This window comes from Manacus vitellinus, unplaced genomic scaffold (genome assembly GCF_001715985.3).
Source record: "Manacus vitellinus isolate BGI_N305 unplaced genomic scaffold, ASM171598v3 scaffold_57_pilon, whole genome shotgun sequence".
NCBI lineage: Eukaryota > Metazoa > Chordata > Aves > Passeriformes > Pipridae > Manacus > Manacus vitellinus.
In genome coordinates this window covers 2,879,881-2,901,533 of record NW_021940666.1, presented here as the reverse complement: position 1 = coordinate 2,901,533, position 21,653 = coordinate 2,879,881, and the positions used below count along the sequence as shown (strand labels likewise).

General features: G+C 45.6%; 1 protein-coding gene across 1 annotated transcript; it reads right to left on the bottom strand.

Moving 5' to 3' along the window:
• Positions 1–2,692: 2,692 nt before the first annotated feature.
• On the bottom strand, positions 2,693–13,316 carry LOC103757301 (acyl-CoA (8-3)-desaturase). The gene is given in 13 exon segments (XM_025896053.2): positions 2,693–4,404; positions 5,130–5,255; positions 5,621–5,700; positions 6,268–6,364; positions 6,683–6,780; positions 7,653–7,729; positions 7,835–7,895; positions 8,982–9,110; positions 9,243–9,344; positions 10,098–10,295; positions 10,580–10,690; positions 13,047–13,148; positions 13,150–13,316. Coding segments are annotated over 13 exon segments (1,374 nt in total). The 5' UTR covers positions 13,291–13,316; the 3' UTR covers positions 2,693–4,352.
• Positions 13,317–21,653: the final 8,337 nt, after the last annotated feature.

Here is a 21,653-nt window from a genome sequence, read left to right as displayed (position 1 = left end):
ATGAGACTGCTAGACTGGCCCTACCTGATCCTACCTCCCCTCTCCAAAGCCTTAGAAGAAGGGGGAGAGAAAGTGGAAAAAAAGACAGGCTTGGCAGGAGAGGTGAAACAGTGAAAAAAACAGCCCCAGAAAGGAAATCCAAAAGGGAAAGAGCATCACAAAAAATATTCTGCTATCACAAAAAATTATGCTGCTAAGAGCATCCTGTTTTAACAGGGGAAGCATGAGACTCTGCTCCTGCTCACATGCTTGGCTATCAAGTAGGTTTTTGAGCACTGGACAAGTTAAAAATCAACTTAAAACCAATGTTGTGGAGAAATTTTCATTCTATTTTTATAGGCACAAACACTGAACCTCCATTTTATGCATTAACAGCAATAAGTTCCCATTCAAGGCACGGTGACCATGGTTCAGAGGATGTAGAGAGGTGTTTCCTGGGGTGGGCAAAAATCAAAAAGCCAGGTTTGTTCTGGAGACCAAATCAAGGCAGACTACTATGGATCAGTCAGACTTTTGGAATTTTTGCCTAAAGAACATAATTCTAACCAGCATTTCATATAAACTGTCATCACTGTATTACTTCTATTGCTGTTTCAAAACTGTGTGGAAATTCCTCCCCATTTTCCAAACACTTAATCCCAGTCTCTGTAGAAGATGCAAATCACAGAGAAACCAAGTTCATGTCAATGAACTCTCTTCCAGTGTCATGTCAATCCTCTTCCTCTCCCACCCATGAGTAGTGTTGCATTACTACCTCACCTGTTAAGAAATCCCTTTATACTCCTTATAAAAGAACTATCTTGGGAAGCAACAAATCCTCCTGTTTCCAGGGGTTCAGCTGCATCCATTATCTATCTTGCATGGATCTACAATCATCTTCCATTCTGTTTCTTTTCTAAAGATGGAGAAAATTCCATTAACCTCTTCAGGAATTTGGGATAATGGAAGCAAACACACACACACAGAAGCTGGGCAAGGATTGCAAATCCACCCCATGAACAAACCAAAAGGAGTGGGTGTTGGGAAGGGGAAAGCTACAGTGTTTTCCTCTTCAATTACCCCTTCACCCTTAACTGTTTGAACATTTTTGTAAGTCCAGTTACTCCATTGTTGCAAATGTCTCTCCCTGATTTGAAGAAAGTGATTTAGTCCAGGTTGGAGCCACCTTTTTGTCCGAGGACACTCCACTTAACTGGAAAATCTTTGAAGCCTGATGAACATCTGATTACTGTTTTTAAGAGACCCCATGCAAGTGCCTGATTGATTTTTTTCTTCTTTGAACGTTTTTAGGGACTAAATCCTCTCCCCTGGCTTGGCCAGGGACACCTTCCACTAGCCCAGGTTGCTCAGAGTCCCATCCAACCTGGCCTTGGACACTTCCAGGAATGGGGCAGCCACAGTTTCTCTGGGCAGCCTGTGGCAGGGCCTCACCACCCTCACAGGGAAGAATTCCTTCCAATTATCCCATCTAACCCTGCCCTCCGGCAGTGGGAAACCATTCCCCCTTGTCCTGTCCTCCACACCCTTGCCAAAAGTCTGTCTCTTCATCTGATCCTTCCCTTCTGATTCCCTGGGGAGTCCTCCTTCCCTTCTGATGCCCGACTGCCACCCTGTGGCTGTTCCACAACATTCAGGTTCCACTTTAAGGCTGAACTGTGAAGCCAAAGGGTTTCCACTAAATGCCCAATTTGAGGCCAGTGTTGTTCCAAAAAGGTGTATTTCAGTGCAGGTCCAGAGAACCTGAAAGGGGTTTTGAACTTGCATTTGAATATTGTTGTAAAATGTCAGTATTATTAGCTTAAGAGTAATATGCTACTGTGGACTGTAAGGAATCCAGAGTACTCACGGAAACTGAAGTTGTTATGTAAGGTATTTCTCCTCTTGAACTGGAGAACTCTTCTTGAGCCTGGAGTGTTCTTCCTGAGCCTGGAGAACTCTCTGGAAAACTCTTCTTGAGCCTGGAGATCTTCCGGCAAACTCAGTACATTCAGTTCTGGTTATGTTGATTCAGGTCCCCTTTCGCTCTTCCCCTTTAGGACTCTGAATCTGTGTTCTTTTTCCTGGTTATTCAGGCATTTGGTTTATTGTTTTGTGGATGTTTCCTCTTTATTGTAACATAGAAAACACAGGAGTGTCCAAAGTCTTAGGCAGTAAAGCAGAACTTAGAGAGACCATTCTCTTCAAAACTGTCAACTCCCAGACCATCCCAGCCCAGAGAGTAGCTCAAATCTATCTCTATTTTCAAAATTAAACATCCAGATAATGATTGTTCTGACTCTGAGCATTCAAAAACAAACCCAAGAAGCCTCAATATTGCTGAACACTCACAGCCCACTTCAGCAACAAGTGGAGTTTCTTCTGCTTACCTCTTTTGCCACACTTTTTGTCCAGTCCCTCTCCAGCTCTCTTGGTGCCCCTTTAGGCACTGGAAGGGGCTCTCAGGTCTCCCCAGAGCCTTCTCTTCTCCAGGCTGAACACTCCCAACTCTCCCAGCCTGTGTCCAGAGCAGAGGGGCTCCAGCCCTCTGATACAAAGTCATGCAGCTTCCAAAAATCAGGAGTAGATTTGTTTTTCTTTTTCTCCTCATTTTGGAGAAAGAGGTTTATGACAGTTCTTTCTCTGCAGCTGTGGATGGGGATTTGTTCCATGTTTTAGAGAGTGCAGACATATTTTACTCTGGTGACAGCAATAATTGGTAAGATAAGGAATTTTATTATTAGTCTTTCCTCCATCAACAGTTCTAATAAAAGGGAGAGAAATGGAGCAGGGAAAAAACAAGGTAAAACAATAACTAAGGTCCATTTTATTTATGGTCTTAATCAACAGGTATTTAATGATTATTTTATTATTTCCATTACAGTTTTATCCTGTGCTTAACAACACTCTTGGCCTGGGAAGATGCATTTCTTCCATTCCTTCACAAGTCATTCTGATCTTGGATGTTGGTTGGCAAAAGCACCACATGTTCCTCAAGATCAACCCATCCCTTCTGGGTACTAATCCCTGGGGTAACAAGGTGATGGAGCATCCTCATTAGTGATGTGGCAGGTGTTGTATCCTGCTTTGGCATCTGTATTGTTGATGTGGTAAATGAAAAGACCCTGGGAAAGGCACTAAGGCTATTCCAATAAATCCCACAGCACATGTTCCCTTCTTGTGGTGTGTTTGGAAGGCACAACATCCAAGAGAGGAAGAACCAGCAACGTTTTGGCTGATATGAGCCTGTGGATACCCAGCTGACTGAAAAGTTAAACACATTTAAACAGTGGCCCACCCCCTAACACTTTCCTAATTTCATTAGATTTGTCTGCAGCTCTGACAGGAACACCTCATGCTCCCTGGGCCAGGAGTCAGGAGTTGTCTCCTCTTAACAGAGGTTTAAAAAAAACCTCCAGAACTTCAGGTGATCACAGACTGATTATGATCACCCTTTTCATAGAATGATCACAGAATGGTTTGGAAGGGAGGGGACCTTAAAAATCATGTTGTTCCATGGGCAGGGACACCTTCCACTAGACCAGGTTTCTCCAAGCCCCCTCCAATCCAGCCTTGAACACTTTTGCTTCCTTAGTCACCCCTGTAGGGATCCTGAGTATGGATGTGACATATTCCTATCTCTTCTGACTTTCACGAATGGGTTTGTAACACTCCAAAGTCTGGCACTGTGGAAACCACTTGCAGATTCCCCATGGGATGTTAGCAACGGACAAATAACCCAGAGGCTTCCAAAGGAGACGTGGAGGACAGCATTCCCACAGAATATGGCATGTGGAATCACCTCTTTTTTCCTGTTTCTTTACCTCAGCTAGGTCCTATTCCCAGAGTACTGCTGCCTGCACCTTCTCCACCTCACCCACATATATACAAATTGGTTTGGGGGTCTCACTAACTACAAACAGGTATTTGAAAATACTAGACCTACCCAATTCCCAAGAGCTTCCATATTTCACTAACTCCCACATTCCTTGATTTCGTGCTGTCTCAGCATTCTTACACTCACAATGAGAGCCACACCAAAAAACCTATGTTAGATAAGAAACTCCCCTCCTAAATGAAGTATCAGCAGATGGAAAGGAATCTGTTCCCTGTCTCAAAGCTGCCCCCAGCTTGTGGAACAACTTCCTCCATTCAGCTTTTCCCCATAACTCAGCACCAAAGAGGAATGAAAGAAGCACAAGAAGAATTAAGAGCACATCTTTACAAAAATCCATCAAATTAATTACATTCATCAGTGGAATCAAGTGGTGCCACCTCTCCCCACCTCTAGCTTAGCCAGCTCGGCCTCCTCTTCACGGTGACCACCACGGGAGGCAGCAAGGCTGGGGAATTCCTCTGCAGGGATCCACTGCTGCTTATTTATGCAGGTAGGCATCGAGCCAAAGTTCCCCTGAATCTTTCAAAGAGCTGCCAAGAGAGAACCACACTTCTTTAGAGACAAGAAAATGAAATACAATGTCCTTGTGGGAAGAATTTCCACCTAGAGATAAAGCAAAGGAGATCACAGAATGGTTTGGGTGGGAAGGGACCTTTAGAGGTCATTTAGTCCAACCCTCCTGCAATGAGCAGGGACATCTTTAGCTCAGGTTGCTCAGAGACCTTGAGAGACAAGGAAGTGTTGGTTACAGACCCATTGAAAAGAGGAAGAAGAAACAAACCAGTGGGGCTACATCAGACAAAGGCTGGAAGGTTAAAGCAAACAATGTAATTACTTAACTAGAATGAAAATAAAAGGAGAAAGTGTGAATTTTTGATGGAATAACAAATACCTAGGGGCAAGGAGGGGAAGAAAGGAATAAAAAACCAAAGAATGGATGACAGTTAAAACTCATCTTTATGGAAACATCGCTTTTCCCTGGAGACAGAGGTACCAGACCTGGCATCCTAAGCATCTCTGACTTCAGAGCTGAAGGAAAAGGAGCTCTGCATTGGGTCATTCCCACGGACACCTTCTGTCTGCTGTGACAGAAACCAGTGCCGTGGCTGCACAGTTTTCCCATTCTTTTCATAGTCATCTATACCACCTACTCTTCTGTGAGCCAAGCTGACCCCTCCCCTGGCCTGTCTGTCCCATTTTCCCTCCATAATACTGGAAAACCCTTCACTTGGGGACACAGTGGATGGATACTTACTGCACAATGTCTGCAAAGGCCGTGAGCAGGGGCTTGCACTGGTACTCGATGCCATGTTTGGCACACAGGGACTTCACCAGAGGGGCCACCTTCCAGTAGTTGTGTCTTGGCATTGTAGGAAAAAGGCTGCAGGAAAACAAGAGTGGGATTCAATGGCATTTGTCATCACCTTACAGAATTCCTGGCCCTCTTCTGTGCTTCTAACCCTTGGAGTGCCCCAACCTCCATTTGTGTCACAGCCATCAGTGCTTTGCAATGGTCCCTCTCGTGCCACTGATAATTCCCACCCCTGTGCATTGCACCTCTTATCTGAGGCCATGGTGGTGCTCACTGGTGCTCCAAAAATCTTCTGTGTTCCCATTCCATTCCCATACGAAGAACACAAGATTTCCCCATATTATCTTTTCTATCAGCCTTGTAGGTTCTTCAGCCTTAGTGTAACTAGCATTCCTGGAAACTCCCTGGTATTCCCAACCCATGTTTTAACTCACTGGTGCTCGATTTGGAAGTTCAGATGTCCACTGAACCAGTCATTGAAAAAGGACTGATGAACATTACAGGTTGCCTGGAGCTGAGGGAAAAGAAAAAAAAAAGTAATATTTTAAGTGCTATTTTAGGAATGCCCCTTCTCAAACCCAACAGCAAGGAGGTACAGGTTTCTCATCATCATGGGAATTCTGGCTGAACACAGCAACTCCAAGAGTTCTTTCCAGTCCACAAGAGATGGCCAAGCTGAGATATGTGATTGTCAGGGACTTAAGAGCACAGATTTGACTTCCCCAGTGAGATGAGCCACAACAACCCCGACTTTCACCTCTCTAATTTAGAAAAATTTGTAATGACTTCAGAACTAAAATAAAACAAAGCACAAAAGAGATCTGGACCATCCTTCCACTATCTGAAGGGCATTGTAACATCTTTAATTATTCCTCTTGAGACTCCTGTGCTCAGCATTTGAAGTGTCAAGCACTTCTGCACCTCTTTCCTGGCACTGATCACGCCACACAGTGAGGACAAGCTGCTTGTGTTTCCCTCTCTCAGTTCCCACCACTTCAGTGATCAGCTCCCTTGGGCTTTACACACCCAGAAGTGTAACTTCTCCCCTCAGAGTCACAGATCTCCATCAACAAGGTCTTACCTGGGTAGAGAACCAGTCCACATTCTTATCATAATCGATGTGCATCGGGATGTGATTCATTTGTGTAACCCAGACAAACCAGTTACTCTCTATAAACCTGTGCACACAAACACATAAAAACCCATTGCAGGTCTCACACCCAACCAAAACAAATCAGCACAAAACACTTGTACACACACAAGCTGTGTTTTTCTTGACGAAATGGACACCAGGAACCCCAAACATCTGATCAGATCAGACTTACACACACCTTCCACCTTCTAAAGACACAAAAACAGAAAACCACCTCTGTCTTGCTGAAAGGCATTAGGAAAGAGAAGAACAGGGAGCCATGAGAAAGATAACCAGGGAGCTGAAGAAAAGCTGAGCAAAAAACTGGGTAAAGAGAATGTTGGAATTATAAATTGAATGATACCTGACTAACAGATGGAGCCCCAGTGTACCCTTCACCCCCAGGAAGGGCAAATAGGTGAGGAAGAATCGGATGTAGAAGGACAACATCCAGGCCAGGTCCTGTAGTACAGGGAACAGAGAAAACTTCACTAAAAGGAAGAATTTCTGGTTTCTGAATTTACCATCACTCCCTTTAAAACCTCCTTCTATTAATTGACTCTTCCTCCCTGGCCCCATCACAAAGCAACCTGACACCAGCCATTCCTGCGCTTGGGAATTATCCTGGTTTTATGAGCCCAGCACAGGGCAAACACCAGCCAGGACATGCCCTAAAGCATCCTATTTTCCTCTGGATCTAAAGAGAAACCAAGCAGTGAGAAAAGCAAAACCCCAGCCAATTAAAAGAATAACGAGTTCTGGTTTACCTCCATCTCATCCTTTCTTGTTCCACTTCACATTTCTTGCAATCTCTTCTTCCCCTCATGTTCATTTTCTCCTGACCATCCCGCTTCCCAGGCAGGAATAAAACAGCAGGATGCCTTCTCTCTAGCCCCATCTCAGAGAAGAAACTTCTTTTTTTCCTGAATTTTTTCCAAAGTCTCTAAAAACCACGCTGTTCCTCAAAGTCCTAACAAGCCATCTCCCTAAAAACTCTGAAAATCTACTACCCATTCCCTGATTCACTTCACACTGAACTGTGAGGATTCCATTTTAGGCTTTCTGAAAGCTACTTGATTTTTAATGTATCATTTTGCAAAACAGAGTCTCACCAAGTCCTCCTGCAAAACCCCTTTGTTATCCAATGGATCTTTTACAGACAAAGGCTGTGTGGAAGGTACCCTCACTCCCCCAGCAAACATTACTGCCCAAATCATATTCCCACAGAGATACACAGCTCAGAGTTCCTCCCAGTAATTCCTTACAGTGGAATTTATCCACAAACCAAGGAGAAGTCACCCCTGCTGTCCAAAATTGTGCTGGAGCTGACTTACCACCCACTGCTTCCTCTGCACGGCGAAGTAGAAGATGTACCACTGAAAGTAAAGAGGCACCAGAGCTGGGGGACCAACTAGAGTGGAAAAACAGATTGTAGAGGCATTAATTATCCCAGTGAGATGGGCTGGAAAAGGAAGGGGCTGCTGTCCACAGAACTGCAGAGGGGTGAGTTACTCACTGATGAAGAAGTACTTGTGCTGGTGGTTGTAAGGCATGAATTTCTTCTTTTGCACACCAAGCTGTTAAAATAAGCAAATTACTCAGTCTGTGGCTGCTATGATGTGTTTTCACCCTGCTTTGGGTGCACAAGAGGCTGGGCACTCCCTTGCAAACTGACAGTGACCTGCACAGGAACCTCCATCCCTACAGAGGGCACAAGTTGCCTAAAAATGCTTAAATCGAAACCCACATGAGGCACTGAAAACAGTTTGCTGCCAAATGGATTTTCAGGGAAAAAACCCCCTCCAAAAAATAACCTATGATACTATTAATAAAGATGACAGCGTGTACAACTCCTACCTATTTGCAATTAGTCTTCAAAGCAGATAAATGAGCACCTAAACATTAAACTGTGTCCATGGGAATGAGAGTGAATAGATTAGCCTCCCTCCGAGACTGTTAATTTTTCAGTGTTTGCTGTATAAACATAACAGATCATGTCACTGACTTCCTTAGGAATGCCATTATATCCCTGTACATGTCTAAACTAATTCCCAATAGCCCATCCCTTAATTTCAATGAAAATCAGAGCATTTAAAGTGACATTTTGAATTTATATGACTATTTTTTTAAAGAAACAGCAAATGCTAAAGCCATTCAATTATCTCCTGAGTTGTACCAGAAATAGAGCTGGACTCCAGATGGGAGCCACTCTGACACCCACTGTCAGGCTGAGACCACCAAAATAGCTTCTTTGATCAGTGATTGTAAAAGTTCCAGACAGCCCTTGCTTTTCATCTGCTGCTTCATTCCCCAGATCACTACAATTAGTCACACTGAGCTTGGTAAAGAGAGAACAGCTTGTCATTTTATCTTCATACCACTGCGAGTGTCTCAGCAGGGAAATATGAACTTGTAATCATGGCAGATATTTCATTCTTATTTTCTAGCAGAAATAACTTCTAGTGAAATTTTAACGATATAAAGATCTCAGAAGCATTGAAATATTGAGGTACTACTAAGGAATACTGGGAATTAGTGAAAGGCAAAGTAGCACTATATAAAACTTGCTCAATGAACCAAATGCTCTGCAGCCTCCAAGCTCTCTGCAGCTTTCCAAATTTGAATCCCACTGCTGCAACCTCTCAGCTTTTATGAGGTCTCACCTCTACAGAGAGTGTTTTCCCCAAAGCAAAAAACAAGGGGTGCATGTTGACGTCGGGGTCCTTCCTGAAGCAGTTGGGTTTAGCGTGGTGTTGGAAGTGGAGGTGGTTCCACCAGCTGGCTGGGGCTCCCTGTGGGAAGGGATGAGAAGAGAGTGCCCTAAAAATGTATTCTCTGCCTTTAATCCTCCCTGTCCAGCAGCTCCTTGGATTTGCTTTCTCCTCATTCTGCTCTTGCAGCCCCTCCCAGCACCCAGTGCCCACCTTCAGATGGCCGATCACAAACTTGTGCACCCAGTGGTTCCACCTGGACTTGCTAAAGACTGAGAGGTGTCCAAAATCATGCTGGAGCCAGCCAGCCTGGGCCTGGAATTAAAAAAAAAACAAGCAACAGTGCAGCTGAGGGAAAAAGAAGTGTCAGGAGGGTCTGCATCTGAAAAGGGCTTTATTCTCCCACGCTCCTCGCAACGTATCCCTGGATAGCAAGAGCACTCCCACTACCAGGACTCAATCCAAACACTCCTCTTTTACTACAAACCAGCGTACTCCAGACTTTGCCTAATGACTTGTAGTCCTGGATAGCTGTTTTCACGAGGAAGGAAAGAAATCCTGGGAGAAAAACAGCCGTGATGCCAAGAAACAGCATTTATTCCCTCACAAAACTGCACTGAAATCAGCAACAAAGTCTCCTTTAAGGAGCAGCTTGCTGCTGCCTCCTCCGAGTACTTGTAATTCCAAGGGGATCAGCTGGCCACAGGAGGAATAGCTGGGGCTTTGAGAGCTGCTCTGTCCTCTCCTCTAACTCCCTGCAAGTTCCCATGGGAACGCCGTGGCTTGGCCCCTGCACACAGCCTTGGAGTTCGGGCACAGGGGAGCTCACAAGGGGAGCATGGCTTTCATAGTATGAGGGAGGCTGGAATAAGGAGGGCTTTGATGGAATAGGGGGAGGAAAAAGCAGGGCAAAGCCTGCTCTATCACAGCAGCCCTGAAGTTTTGCCCCTTTGGTGGAAACCAGGAAGAAGCAGCATTTTGGGGAGTCCATGATACGATTTCTCCTGTGGCAATGAGCACCTAAGACCCAAATGTGGGGTTTGGGGATTATTTTCCCCAGCTCCTTACCTGAACAGTGCCTAAAAGCACTGCAGAGAAGAGGAAAGGCAGCGTGGATGCTCCAAAATACCAGATGATGAGCCAAGCTGCAACATCCAACAGCAGGATGTGGCAGAGATACAGGAGGAAAAAGGTGTGGTTGGGGTTGAGAAGCCCCATTTTCTCAACCACTGCACGGAGCTCACGGAAATCTTCCACCAGCTTTTTCTGTGGGGAGACCCAAAAGCATTTGCTGGTCAGAAAATGCCTCAGGAACTTAAAGAGCAGCAGAGTTTCCCCCCTCAGGGATGAAAAAGGGAAAAGCTGAGGGTCACCTGGAGACAAATCTTCACCAGAAAATACTAATAATGACATAGAATGAAGGGGAAACTTCAGCCAACAGAGTGATTCCAGGAGATACTACGATATCATGTACAAGGAATTCTGGCTGCCAGCAATAGAAATTAAATAGCTCAATTTCAACCCAGATCCCAAATTTTTAAGACACTTACATTCTTGCTGGGCTCAAAGCTGGGTTGATCTGGTGCCAGTTCCCCAATCAGCAGTGGGCTCATGTACTTTCTTACCAGTGTCTTGTCAAGATGAAAAGCGATGAAAGGATCCTGAAACACAGACACAGGAACGGGATGGAGAAAAACAATCATTCAGGAGGCAGAAGAAGAAACATATTTCGTGGTATACTGGACTCAGCAGAAAGCAACCCAGCTAAGGGAGCTGGCTCAACTAGATTTTACTGCCACAAATCTTATTGCCTTCTTCACACCATAAATGATCATTGAGCAACCTGACCTAGTGGAAGGTGTCCCTGTCCATGGCAGGGCCTTAGAACTGGATGGTCCCAAAGGGCCCTTCCAGCCCAAACCATTCTGTGATTCTATGATTTGAAGCTCAGTTCCCTGTCTCATTTTCGTCTGGATGGTTCTGAAAAGGTCTTTTTCCAGCCTTACCATTCAAAAGATCCCTGGCAGGGAAATCCATGACTTTCATAATTTAAATGTAATGTCCTTCTCCATGGCAACCAGGTGAAAAGAATCACTAGTGACTGTTATCACATTCTATATTATACTCACATTCTATCCCTACATTTAAATTACAAATCCCTTGAGCACACAGGGCAGTTTGACATCTAATTCCTACTGAAGATCTCCCATTTATCCCCTTTTCCACATTTTTCTCCCAACATTTATTTCCCTCAGCCTAAGGATGTTTGTTTCCTCTTTTCTGAGACAATATTTGCTTATTGTGTGTCACTGTGTAATCTTCCTTCACCATGGACTGTTTATCACTATACTCGGTCATCATGTGCTTTTAAAATAAATTGTGCTTTTAAAAGATCTCTGGTCAGGAAAGGGGTCAAAAAACTGGCTCATGTTGCCAACTCTGGGTCAGCTGTAGCATCCTCTCTGCTCAGGGTTACTGAATAAAGGAGGGAAAGAGAGAGGCGAACCAACATTTGCATTTTCTCTTTGGAAAAGGGGAAAGAAAATAGGGAGGAGTACGTGGCCAGATCAGAGGAGGGTGGTACCACACATTTAAACCAATCCTTTCCATGAGGGCTGTAAAACCTGGCAGTGCAATCCCAGCTGGAGGTGAAGGGATGGCTGATTGTACCTTCTAGAAATCAGAACACTCCAGAGGCATTCAGCAAACCAAAAGTGCTCTTTCTTCACTTCCCATTTTTTCTTGGTTTTGAGGAGTTCTTTTCAATCCCAGGACAAAACTGTCGGAAAACAAAACTTGGCAGGGGTTCCTGAGTGGTCAGCAGTTCAACTGCATCCAGCAGTGACAATGATGATATCACCTAAGGAATGCAGCTGGCTGCAATCCCACCATCCAACCATGCTCACACCATGTGCTGACCCTTTTCTGATCACAGAATCACAGAATGTTTGGGTGGGAAGGGTCCTTTAAAGCTCATTTTATCCCCCCCTGCCATGGGCAGGAACATCTTCCACTAGCCCAGGTTGCTCCAAGCCCCATCCAACCTGGCCTTGAACACTTCTAGGGATGGGGCATCTACCACCTCTCTGGGCAACTTGTTCCAGTGATAGGGCTTTGCAAATGCACATGTGCATCCTGAACTCATGAAGTGCGTGTGAAGTGTGCAAATCCACATGTCATCTTCAGCCTTAAGTGATATTTATCTGATGAGATCTTCACATGAAGGTCTGAAGTTCCATCCTTTCTGATCAGAGACAAAATTGAAACGTAGCCCATCAAAACCGCTCCTGATGCAGATTCACATCCCATCCCCACCCTTGGGTCCAAATAGGTACATTTGGAGAAATTAACTTTCTTCTGTGAAAAACATAAGCAGATAAAGGAAAGAAACACACTGAACAAAGTCACCCCACATCCAGCTCGATCAAACAGCATCTACTCTGCTTCACAACAGTTGCTGGCATCCAGGCATGAGTGATTCATTTCTTTTGATGACTGAAATACGACCTTCAGTAATAATTTTGCTCTGGTGCCATCTCTTGGAAACACGGTGCTCGGTTCTTTAAAGTTCCAGGAGGCTGGATGTGCGTCCCTGCACTTGCAAACAACTCTGCGTGCGCACACACAGCAGTGTCACTGTGAAACCCGCCTGTGCCACACCTGGACATTTAATAGTCTTATTGACTCTGCGTGCAAAAATTAGGGAGAGGTCTTCCCCCAGATTAAAGCCCGGTTGCAGTCGCCCTATTCGCACACTTTTGAGAAATTCCTTTTCGTAATTCCTTTAAAAATGTTTCCTTTTAAAAATAGTCCCCCAGGAGAAGTGCGGGGTGTGTATATTCCTTTGCACATAGAAGGCAATTCACACCGTCCGTGTGAACAGAGTATCTCCTTAAACGTGTTAAACACGAGCTGCTCGCTGCTGTTCCCGCGCCCGGTGATCCTCCCCCGCGCATCCCTCCTCCATCCCGCCCCGGGATGCCGGGGATGGATCCCCCTCCCCCGCTCGCCCCTCACCGTGGCGTCCTGCCCGGCGTAGTGGCTGATGACCCGGGAGCCTCCCGGGTGCCTCCGGCAGAAGTGGCTGATGTCGTACACCTTCCTGTCGATCACCAGCCAACCGCTCCTGCGGGGCCGGCCCCCGCCCGTTCCGCTGCCCGATCTCCTCCCAGGTGAAGCGCCGCAGCCCCCGGCCGGGCTCGGAGCCCCTCCATGGCCCGGCTCCGGTGCGTTCCGCGCTGGCTCGGCTCGGCTGGCTCATCTCAGCTCGGCCCGGCTCCTCCTCTGCCATTCCCCCACGCCCACTGGGCCGCCCTCGCCGTGCGACCGCCCCCGAGGCCGGAGGGACCGGGGGGACAGGAGGGGAGCGGGGACAATGGGGGATTTGGTGATGGACATCACGGAACGGGAGGGAATTCGGGCTCCCGCAACAGGCGTGCTCGGCTGTCCAGGCTGGAATGATTCACAGAATCATTTAGTTTGGAGAAACTCTCTGGGACCAACGAGCGCTGCCGAGGCACGTCTAACCCATGTCACGGAATCACAGAAGTTTTCGGGTTGGAAGGGACCTCTGGAGATTACCCAGTCCAACCCCCCCTGCCAAGGCAGGGTGACCTGGAGTAGGCGACACAGGGAGGCGTCCAGGTGGGGCTTGAATCCTTCCAGGGAGTGAAATTCCGCAGTGTCCCTGGGCAGCCTGTTCCGCTGCTCTGCCACCCTCAATGGAAAGTTATTCCTCGTGTTGAGGTGAAACTTCTTGTGTTTTAGTTTATGGCCATTGCTCCTCATCTTGTTACTGGGCACCACCGAAAAGATGTCCCCAAGTGCCACATCTACCTGCCCTTTAAATCCTTCCAGGTCATCCCTCCAGGTGACTCCACCACTGCCCTGGACAGCCTATTCCAGAGATTGACAACCCTTGACAATTTTCCCTCATATGCAACCTAAACCTCCTCTGGTGCAACTTTAGACTGTTTCCTCCTGTCCTGCCTTGTTACCTGGAGAAGAGACTGACCCCCACCCGGCTACAACCTGCTTCCAGGGAGTTCCCCCTCCCCACACTCACGTTGCTTCTTTTGAACCACTTTCACAACCTGTTTCTCCTTATTTCTGGGCTGAGGATGCCTCATCTTCCTTACCCTGAGTTTTGTTTCCCCTTTGCAGCAAACCCCTCCCTCTCTTCCATCTGTCCTGCCTCCCCCTTCCAGCTGCCACAGCCTCTTCTGTTCCTATGGCTCCATTTGGCTGCTCCTTCCTGGATATGCAGCCAGAGGGAGGAAAGGTGTTGCCACAGGTATATATGACATAACCCTGCAGCTGATTCTTCATACAACAGACTATTGAATAGTGTTAGAAGATGAATGATGCTAAAAATCCATCTGCGTGGGACTTCATGGATATGAATTACAAATGTACATTAAAATGCCTCCCCCCACATTCCTCTCCCTCCTCCCTTTCCATAGTAGCACCATTCTTCTCCCTGATCTCTCATTATTGATTCCAAATTTCTTTGTTTTCATTCACACCTTCCAGTCTGACCTAGTTACAGCAATTCCAGTTGAATGTAACCATAGAAACAAAGAACCACCAGGCTGCATCCCTTCGTGTTCCGAGCATCACCTGATGGCTACATCACATCTTGGAATTCTATCCCTGCAAAACACTTGATCAAACATACTTATTTCCTTCCCTTTAGCAATGCCACAGCTAATGCAGTGAGCTTCTACACATTTTCACTGTCAACCTTGAAAGAAAAGGTTCTCTCCTGATCTCAGCAAAAATTAAGTTTTTTTTTATGTTGGCTCTCAACCATCTCACCAGAAAACACACTAATAAATGTTTAGCATATTTTAAAATATAAAAATTATATTCAGAACTGTGCAGTAACTATTTCAGTTTCATATTTTTTTCTGATTATCTGTTGCACAAAATAATAACAGTCTTAAATTTATTTGATATTTATGAGTTTTCCTCATAAATACTGGGGCAGAAACACATAGAACAGTTTTATTTTTTCTATACAACACATTAAAAGAAAATAAATTCTTCCTACACAAGTTAAACCTTTGGAAACTTGTTTTTTTAAGGGCCACTGAGCTTGATAAACTGCACTCCTATTCCCCTCATATGCCAATCTCTGATTTCAGCTATAAAGGGTGTTAACACCTTATTAACACATTTTCTCAGACAAATTATACAACAATCCTTGGAATTCCCTTCAAAGTTTCTTCTGACATAAAATCTGTGTCTCTGCTTGTTTTCCCCTCAGCAGATGATTCAACCCGAGGTAAGACATGGAGGCTACTGGAATCATCCAACCCTAAGCAGTGAAGGTTTTCATGTCCTGCTATGAGTTGCCAGTCGCCAGCAGTGGTTGTTTCTCCTGCACTTGCCACACTCAGGATCTCAATGGGTGTCTCAGAGACAAGAATGGGATCTTTGTGATAAAGACTGCAAGGGAAATCCAGCTGCCCTTACACACTGGCCAACATCCTGCATCCAGCTGTGACTCTTGGCATCCAGACAGTCTCTGCTGGAAGACAATTTACTTGGTAAAAGGAGACCTTCAGTGTCCTGACTCCTTGTTTACCTCTACTACTCCCATCTCCATATCTACTGTCACGATCCAGCAGTGACCCAGTTACCCAGGCTATCAAAGATCACCCAAAATCCAAGGGGAGATAAGAGATGTACTTTGATTCAGGCTTCTGATCTGGCTGCAAATCATTTCTGGCATCTCAGATGGCTGGGGATCACCAGAAGTTGGAGAAAATGTATTAAAATTCCTTATGCCACTGCCATGATTTGGCTGTAACATACTTTAAAACATCCAAGAGACCTGGGTGATGAGGGATCACTAAATATTCAGGCATGTGGTGAGCAAACCAGTAATCAGGGAAGGAGGAGATGGATTGAAAGGAGAGCAGCCTTTCTTTTACCATCAGGGAAAATGAGTTAGAATAGCAGATGATGAGGTCCGAAACCACAAAAAAATTTAAAGAAAAACTAACAAATGCTGAAATACAGTTTAAAAGAGCAAAGTCTAAAAGAAGAACCAGTCGTTGGCTTTGGTTCAGACTAAGAAAAGCTGAGGATGACAGCCCATGGGAACTGTGGTGGTGTGATTTACAAGCTGCTGTCATCAGTGCAATTAAAACAGCCATGCTGATGAAGCAAATGCCGGAGGAAAACACTGATTTTATCATTGTACTCCTACCAGGGAAGAGCTTGAAGCTCTTGACAGCTCGCTGCACCAGGCTGAGGACCCACTGGAAGGATTAGTGTAACACCAGAAGAAGTGGGAGAAACTTGAAATATTTCCTCTATTCCTGTTGTATTACTGGGAACGAGCTGTAATAGTTGGACAATTTGGCCTAAAAGAGTTAGTATTGTACCTAGAACTCTTTTTTTGGATTGGTAACACTTTACACCAGCAATAAGTTCTTGATTTTGCATATAAATTATGTATCTTCAGCTCATATTAACTTTATGAGGTATTTGCTTAATTCTCTGCCCTGAAAACTAAGTGTTAAAATTTAGATGCAAAAAATAAACATGACAAAGGGAAAGAATTAATATAGTATAGTGTGAATTACAGGAGGAGGAAGATTGGGATTTGGGAGCAGTTTACATCTTGCCAGAGAAAGCAACCAGGAATATGTAAGGGATGAGATAAAAATAAGCTTATTTTTTGTCCTTCAGAAGAAGTAAATTCAGATTAGTAACTGAGGGAGTGAGGCAGTAATTGTTTAGACTTTTATACATTTGAAAATAAAATCTGAATAAGGAGAAAAGGAAAGAATCTGATGATAGCAGGAGAACATTTGTAGGACAGAGTTTTCATTAGAAATTATTACAAATGAGATTCTACTGTAAGGCAGCACTAGAACAGAGCATTTCTCTCCTTATTCCTGTCCTGGTGGGGCCTTGCAGTGCCTGCTGCTTTCTGTACTCCAGCAGTGTGAGTCTGTCCTCTGCTTCCTTGGCAGCCAGAGCAGTTTGTGCCCTGACCCTGATAATCCTCCTGCCAGCCCAAGATCCACTGCAGAATGTGGAATCCCTGCCAGTCAGGGCACAATGGGGATTTCTGTTTCTTTGTTGGTTGTTTCCCTCGTAAAGTTACTCAGCTCTCAGCCACTCTCTCAGGACTGGAACAAGTGCCATCAACACTGGAATATGTCAGAGTATAAAATATCAACACATCTAAGATAGCTTTTTGTCTTTATTTAAAATATATTGATTGCTACAGCATCCCTACCTAACCACTGGTTCTCTCACCTCAGGTTCCATGTTCCAGCATCCCATTCCCCAGCCTAGTTAGGATGTGATTTAGCTGTTTCCCACTGTGTTTGAATTTATTATTCACCCAGTTCAGAGCTCCTCAGCCTTTTCTTCTAGTGACAGGGAGGGAAAACGTGGGATCCTTTCTCTCCTTACATTTGTTTTTCCTTGGCAGAGTAGCTAAAGGTATCTAAAAGTCTAAAGATGCAGCTAAATCTGATCCTCTCTGTATTTTTCTCCCAATATTCTCAGTTTCCACTTTCTGTCTTAGCCCGTCCCATTTTTCCTCTTCACGTACCTGCTCCCATGTCCTTCCCACACACCCCTTGTTCACTGCTCTCTCCTGCTGCCTCCTTTTCCCACCACATGTCATGGATCTATCCATACCAAGTGATGGATCTCATAGTTTAAAATGGGGGGAAAGGAGGATTTTCCCTCCATCCATGGGGACTACTGCACAGTTACAGTGCATTTCCAGGCTGGGTGCTAATGTCAAAATCAACCAGGTATTAATGGAGGCTCCAGTCCTTTCTAAAAACCAAATTAAAAGAAACTTACCTGGTCTTAGCAACTTCTACATAAAACTCAGTAAAGGATGAGACAACAAACACATAAAAGGCTGGTTTTTACTACATTTTTAAAATGTAGTTTCCATTTCTTTTACCTTAAACCAATGCATGTCACAGTGTAAAGATATCTGAACTACCAAGTTGTCCTGTTTCTTTTCCCATTCCAGTCTAATCTAGCATGATATCCTTGACTTACTCATTAGCTTATGTATTTCTACATCACCCTGAGGAGCAGACACACCCTTCTATGTGTGCTTCCTGCAAAAAGGAATTCTCCCTCCACTTCACACTCCTCTGCATCTCCTCTTTCACATTTTGTTTCCTTTCATGTTTCTCACCTTTTTTTGCCCCCATCTTGTGACTATTTGGTTAAACTCAGGGCTTTTATGTCTCTCACACAAGCTCTTTGTGCCATTAAAGCTACACCGAGCAGCCACTGCAGCCTTTCACCTACTTGGCCATAGAGCAGAGTCTGTTCTCCTCTCATTGCCGAGGCTGCTTTGTGTCCCAGGAGCCAAAGAAAACTGGGAACAAGTGCTGCATGAAGCCTGACAGCCTGACTGGCTGTGCTGCTGGAGGATGAGAGTGACAGGGATTATTTTATAGGCGTCTTTCATTGCCTTGTCATGAAGTTACTGTGCAATTATTTATGGGAGATATCCAGATGAGGAGTTCTGGGTGCTGACTTTGCTTCTATGCCCATCTACAGGGAAAAGAGGCATGTCCAAAATGTACCAATCTACTTTTCAGCTCATTTTATAGGATCAACACAGTCACAGAGTGGTTTGGGTTGGAAGGGACTTTAAAGCTCATCTCATTTCAACTTCCTGCCATGGGCAGGGACACCTTCCACTATCCCAGGTTGCTCCAAGCCCCATCCAACCTGGCCTTGAACACTTCCAGGGACGAAGCTTCCACCGTTTCTCTGGAAAACCTGTGCCAGGGCCTCCCCACCCTTCCAGGGAAGATTTTCTTCCCATTATCCAATCTAAATCCACCTTCTGTCAGTTTTAATCATTCCTTTCTCTTTGTTGCCCACTGGGCCTCTCCATCCTCTTGGACATCTCCATGTTCTTCAGCTTTACAATCTTCTTCTATATGGAATTATAATGCAATGTGGTTTGCAAAGGACCTCTGAGGGTTAAAGCACAACCTCCTGGCTCAGGGCAGGGCCATGGTCCTCCTCAGCACAATCACACAAACTAGAGAACCAGATTTTCAACTGCTGTTACCAGGAAAATCACCATTTGTACCTAGCCAGGATCAAGATCCCAAAATTCAAAGAACTCAGAAAGTGTCACAGTAAACTTTTCCCACATCACAAGCAGTGAGTTTCAGGTCCACCTTAATGCAATGTCTTGCTGTAATTTAGTATGATCCTGGTCAGAGGGCTATTTTGAACCAAACTAAATAAAACTAGCAAGTCTTAGGAAAACATTCCTTTCATTTCTGACTTTCCTCACCCCACACCACAGCAAAAGACTTTAATAGGCTGAAGTCCTCCTGTAGCACTAACACCAGGCAGAAGCAGAGAAAAGCTATAGCAGGGCTTGGCACAAAGGCAGCACAGAGTGGTTCTCACTAGTGTAGAAGTTTTTGTTCTCTCCCTTTGATCTCTGTTCCTGTTGCCTGAGTAGGGGGTATAGATGGAGAAATGGAGAGGAACAAGTAATCTTTAGATTTAAATTGTTAGATTTTTAGATTTTAGATTTAGATTGTCAGCTCCTCCAGGCTAGTGGCAGCAGGGAAAAACAGAATATCCCTTGCCTACGCCTGCTCTAAACCATGGCTTGGGCTGGACAACAGCACCAGGACTGGAGGCACTTTGTGCTTTCACTGGTCTCACCCCGTGCTTCCCTTCAGCATTGAGGTGTGGGAGTTGGCTAAAAAGAAAAATTCATTGTGAATTAAAATATTTAATGTGAATTAAAACATTTGCTAGGACAAGTGGAATGGTTTAAACTAAAGAAAGATATTTAGATTGGATATTAGGGAGAAATCCTTCCCTGTGAGGGTGGTGAGGCCCTGGCACAGGTTACCCAGAGAAGCTGTGGCTGCTCCATCCCTGGAAGTGTTCAAGGCCAGGTTGGACAGGGCTTGGAGCAACCTGGGCTAGTGGAAGGTGTCCCTGCCCATGGCAAGGGGTGGGACTGAATGATTTTTAAGATCCCTTCCAACCCAAACCCTGGTGAATTCCTTCTCCTGCTCTGACCCAGACAGTGCCACTATAGAAAGGATTAATAACCCTTCCATTTATTCATGGAAAATAATCTCAAGAAAAGATCCCTATCTCCAGGAAAGCTGGGGGTCACACCTGCCTGGCCCTGGAAAGTGGTCACAGAAACTCTCAGATGTGAAAAAAGCAGCAGGGAAAGTGCTGTGAGTGGTTTCTGCTCTTGCACCACAACACCTTGTGTAACATAATGACAGGGATTGGATAGAATAAAGTGCCCCACGGCAAGGAAAAGATGGCATTGTCCCACCTGTTCATAAAATCATGGCCCTTGGCAAGCAAACTGGCTGAGATCAACCAGCTCTCTTTTTGACACAAGGAAGCTGTGAAGTCTGGCAGCCTCAGTGGCAGGATGGCAAAAATAGAGCAAAACAATGGTAATTTCAGGCAGAATTGCAACATCTTTTTAAGCCTGACAGTAAAAAGGGAGGTGAGAAGTCTGGGGGGAAAAAAGAGAGACAAAGGAAAAAAGTGGATAAAAAAAGGGATGAAAAAGTGAGATAAGTTTAAAAAGGGTCAAAATGTTTTAAAAGGTAAAAAAGGTTAAAAAAAAGGGGAAGAGGGAAGAGGGGAAAGTGAGGGAAGGGGGGAAGAGGGGAAAGGAGGAAAAGGGGGAAGTGCGGGAAGGGGAGAAGGGATAAAGGGAGGAAGGAATGAAAAGAGGGGTAAAGGGGGAAAAGGGGAGAAAGGGGTGGAAAAAGAGGGAGGGTAATGGGGGAGGGAGAGAGAGAAAGGGGGAAAGACTGAAAAGAAGGGGGAAGGGAAGAAAGAAGGGAGAAGAGAGGGAAATGGGAAGAAAGGAGGGGGAAAATGAGGGGGGAAAAGGGGGCAAAAGGGAGAAGGGGAAAAAGATAGGGAAAAGGGGAGGGAAAAGGAGAGAAGAAGGGGAGAAAGGAGGGAGAAATGGGGAAAGGGGAGGAATAGGGAAGGGGAGAAAAGGAGGGAAAAGGAAGGAAAAGAGGGGAGGGGGAGAAAAAGGGGATCGGGGTGGTAAGTGGGAAAGGGAGGGGAAAGGCAAATAAAAACAAAAGAAAAGAGGAAAAGAAAAAGGGGGAAAGGAAGAAACAAACCCCCCCCCAAAAAAAAAGAAAAAAGAAAAAGAGAAAAAAACGGGGAAAAAAAAAAGAGGAAAGGGGGGGGGGCAGCTCTTGAAATCAGGAGTAAAAATCTCGAGGACACGAAGCCCAGAGCGAAGCGGAGGAGGAGGAGGCGAGGGGCTCCCTCCCGCCCCCGGCCCCGGGCGGGCGGTCCCGGCCCGCGGCCGCCCCGGCTTCGAAAGATCGGTCCGGGCCAATGGCCGGGAGCGGGAGGGCGGCGGACGGCCGGGATTGCGCTGGGGCTCGGCTGATCCCGCCGGGAAACCCGCCGGCACGGGCTGGGGGGGGATGCCGGAGGGGGGGAGGATGCCCTGGAAAGCGGGGGGGATGCCGGGGAAGGGGGTGGAAGGAGGATGTTGGAGGGGAGGAGTCGGGAGTGAGAGGATGCCCGGGAGGGAGGAGGTGGCGGGGGGGGGACGGGGGGGGGAGGGAGGAGATGCCCGAG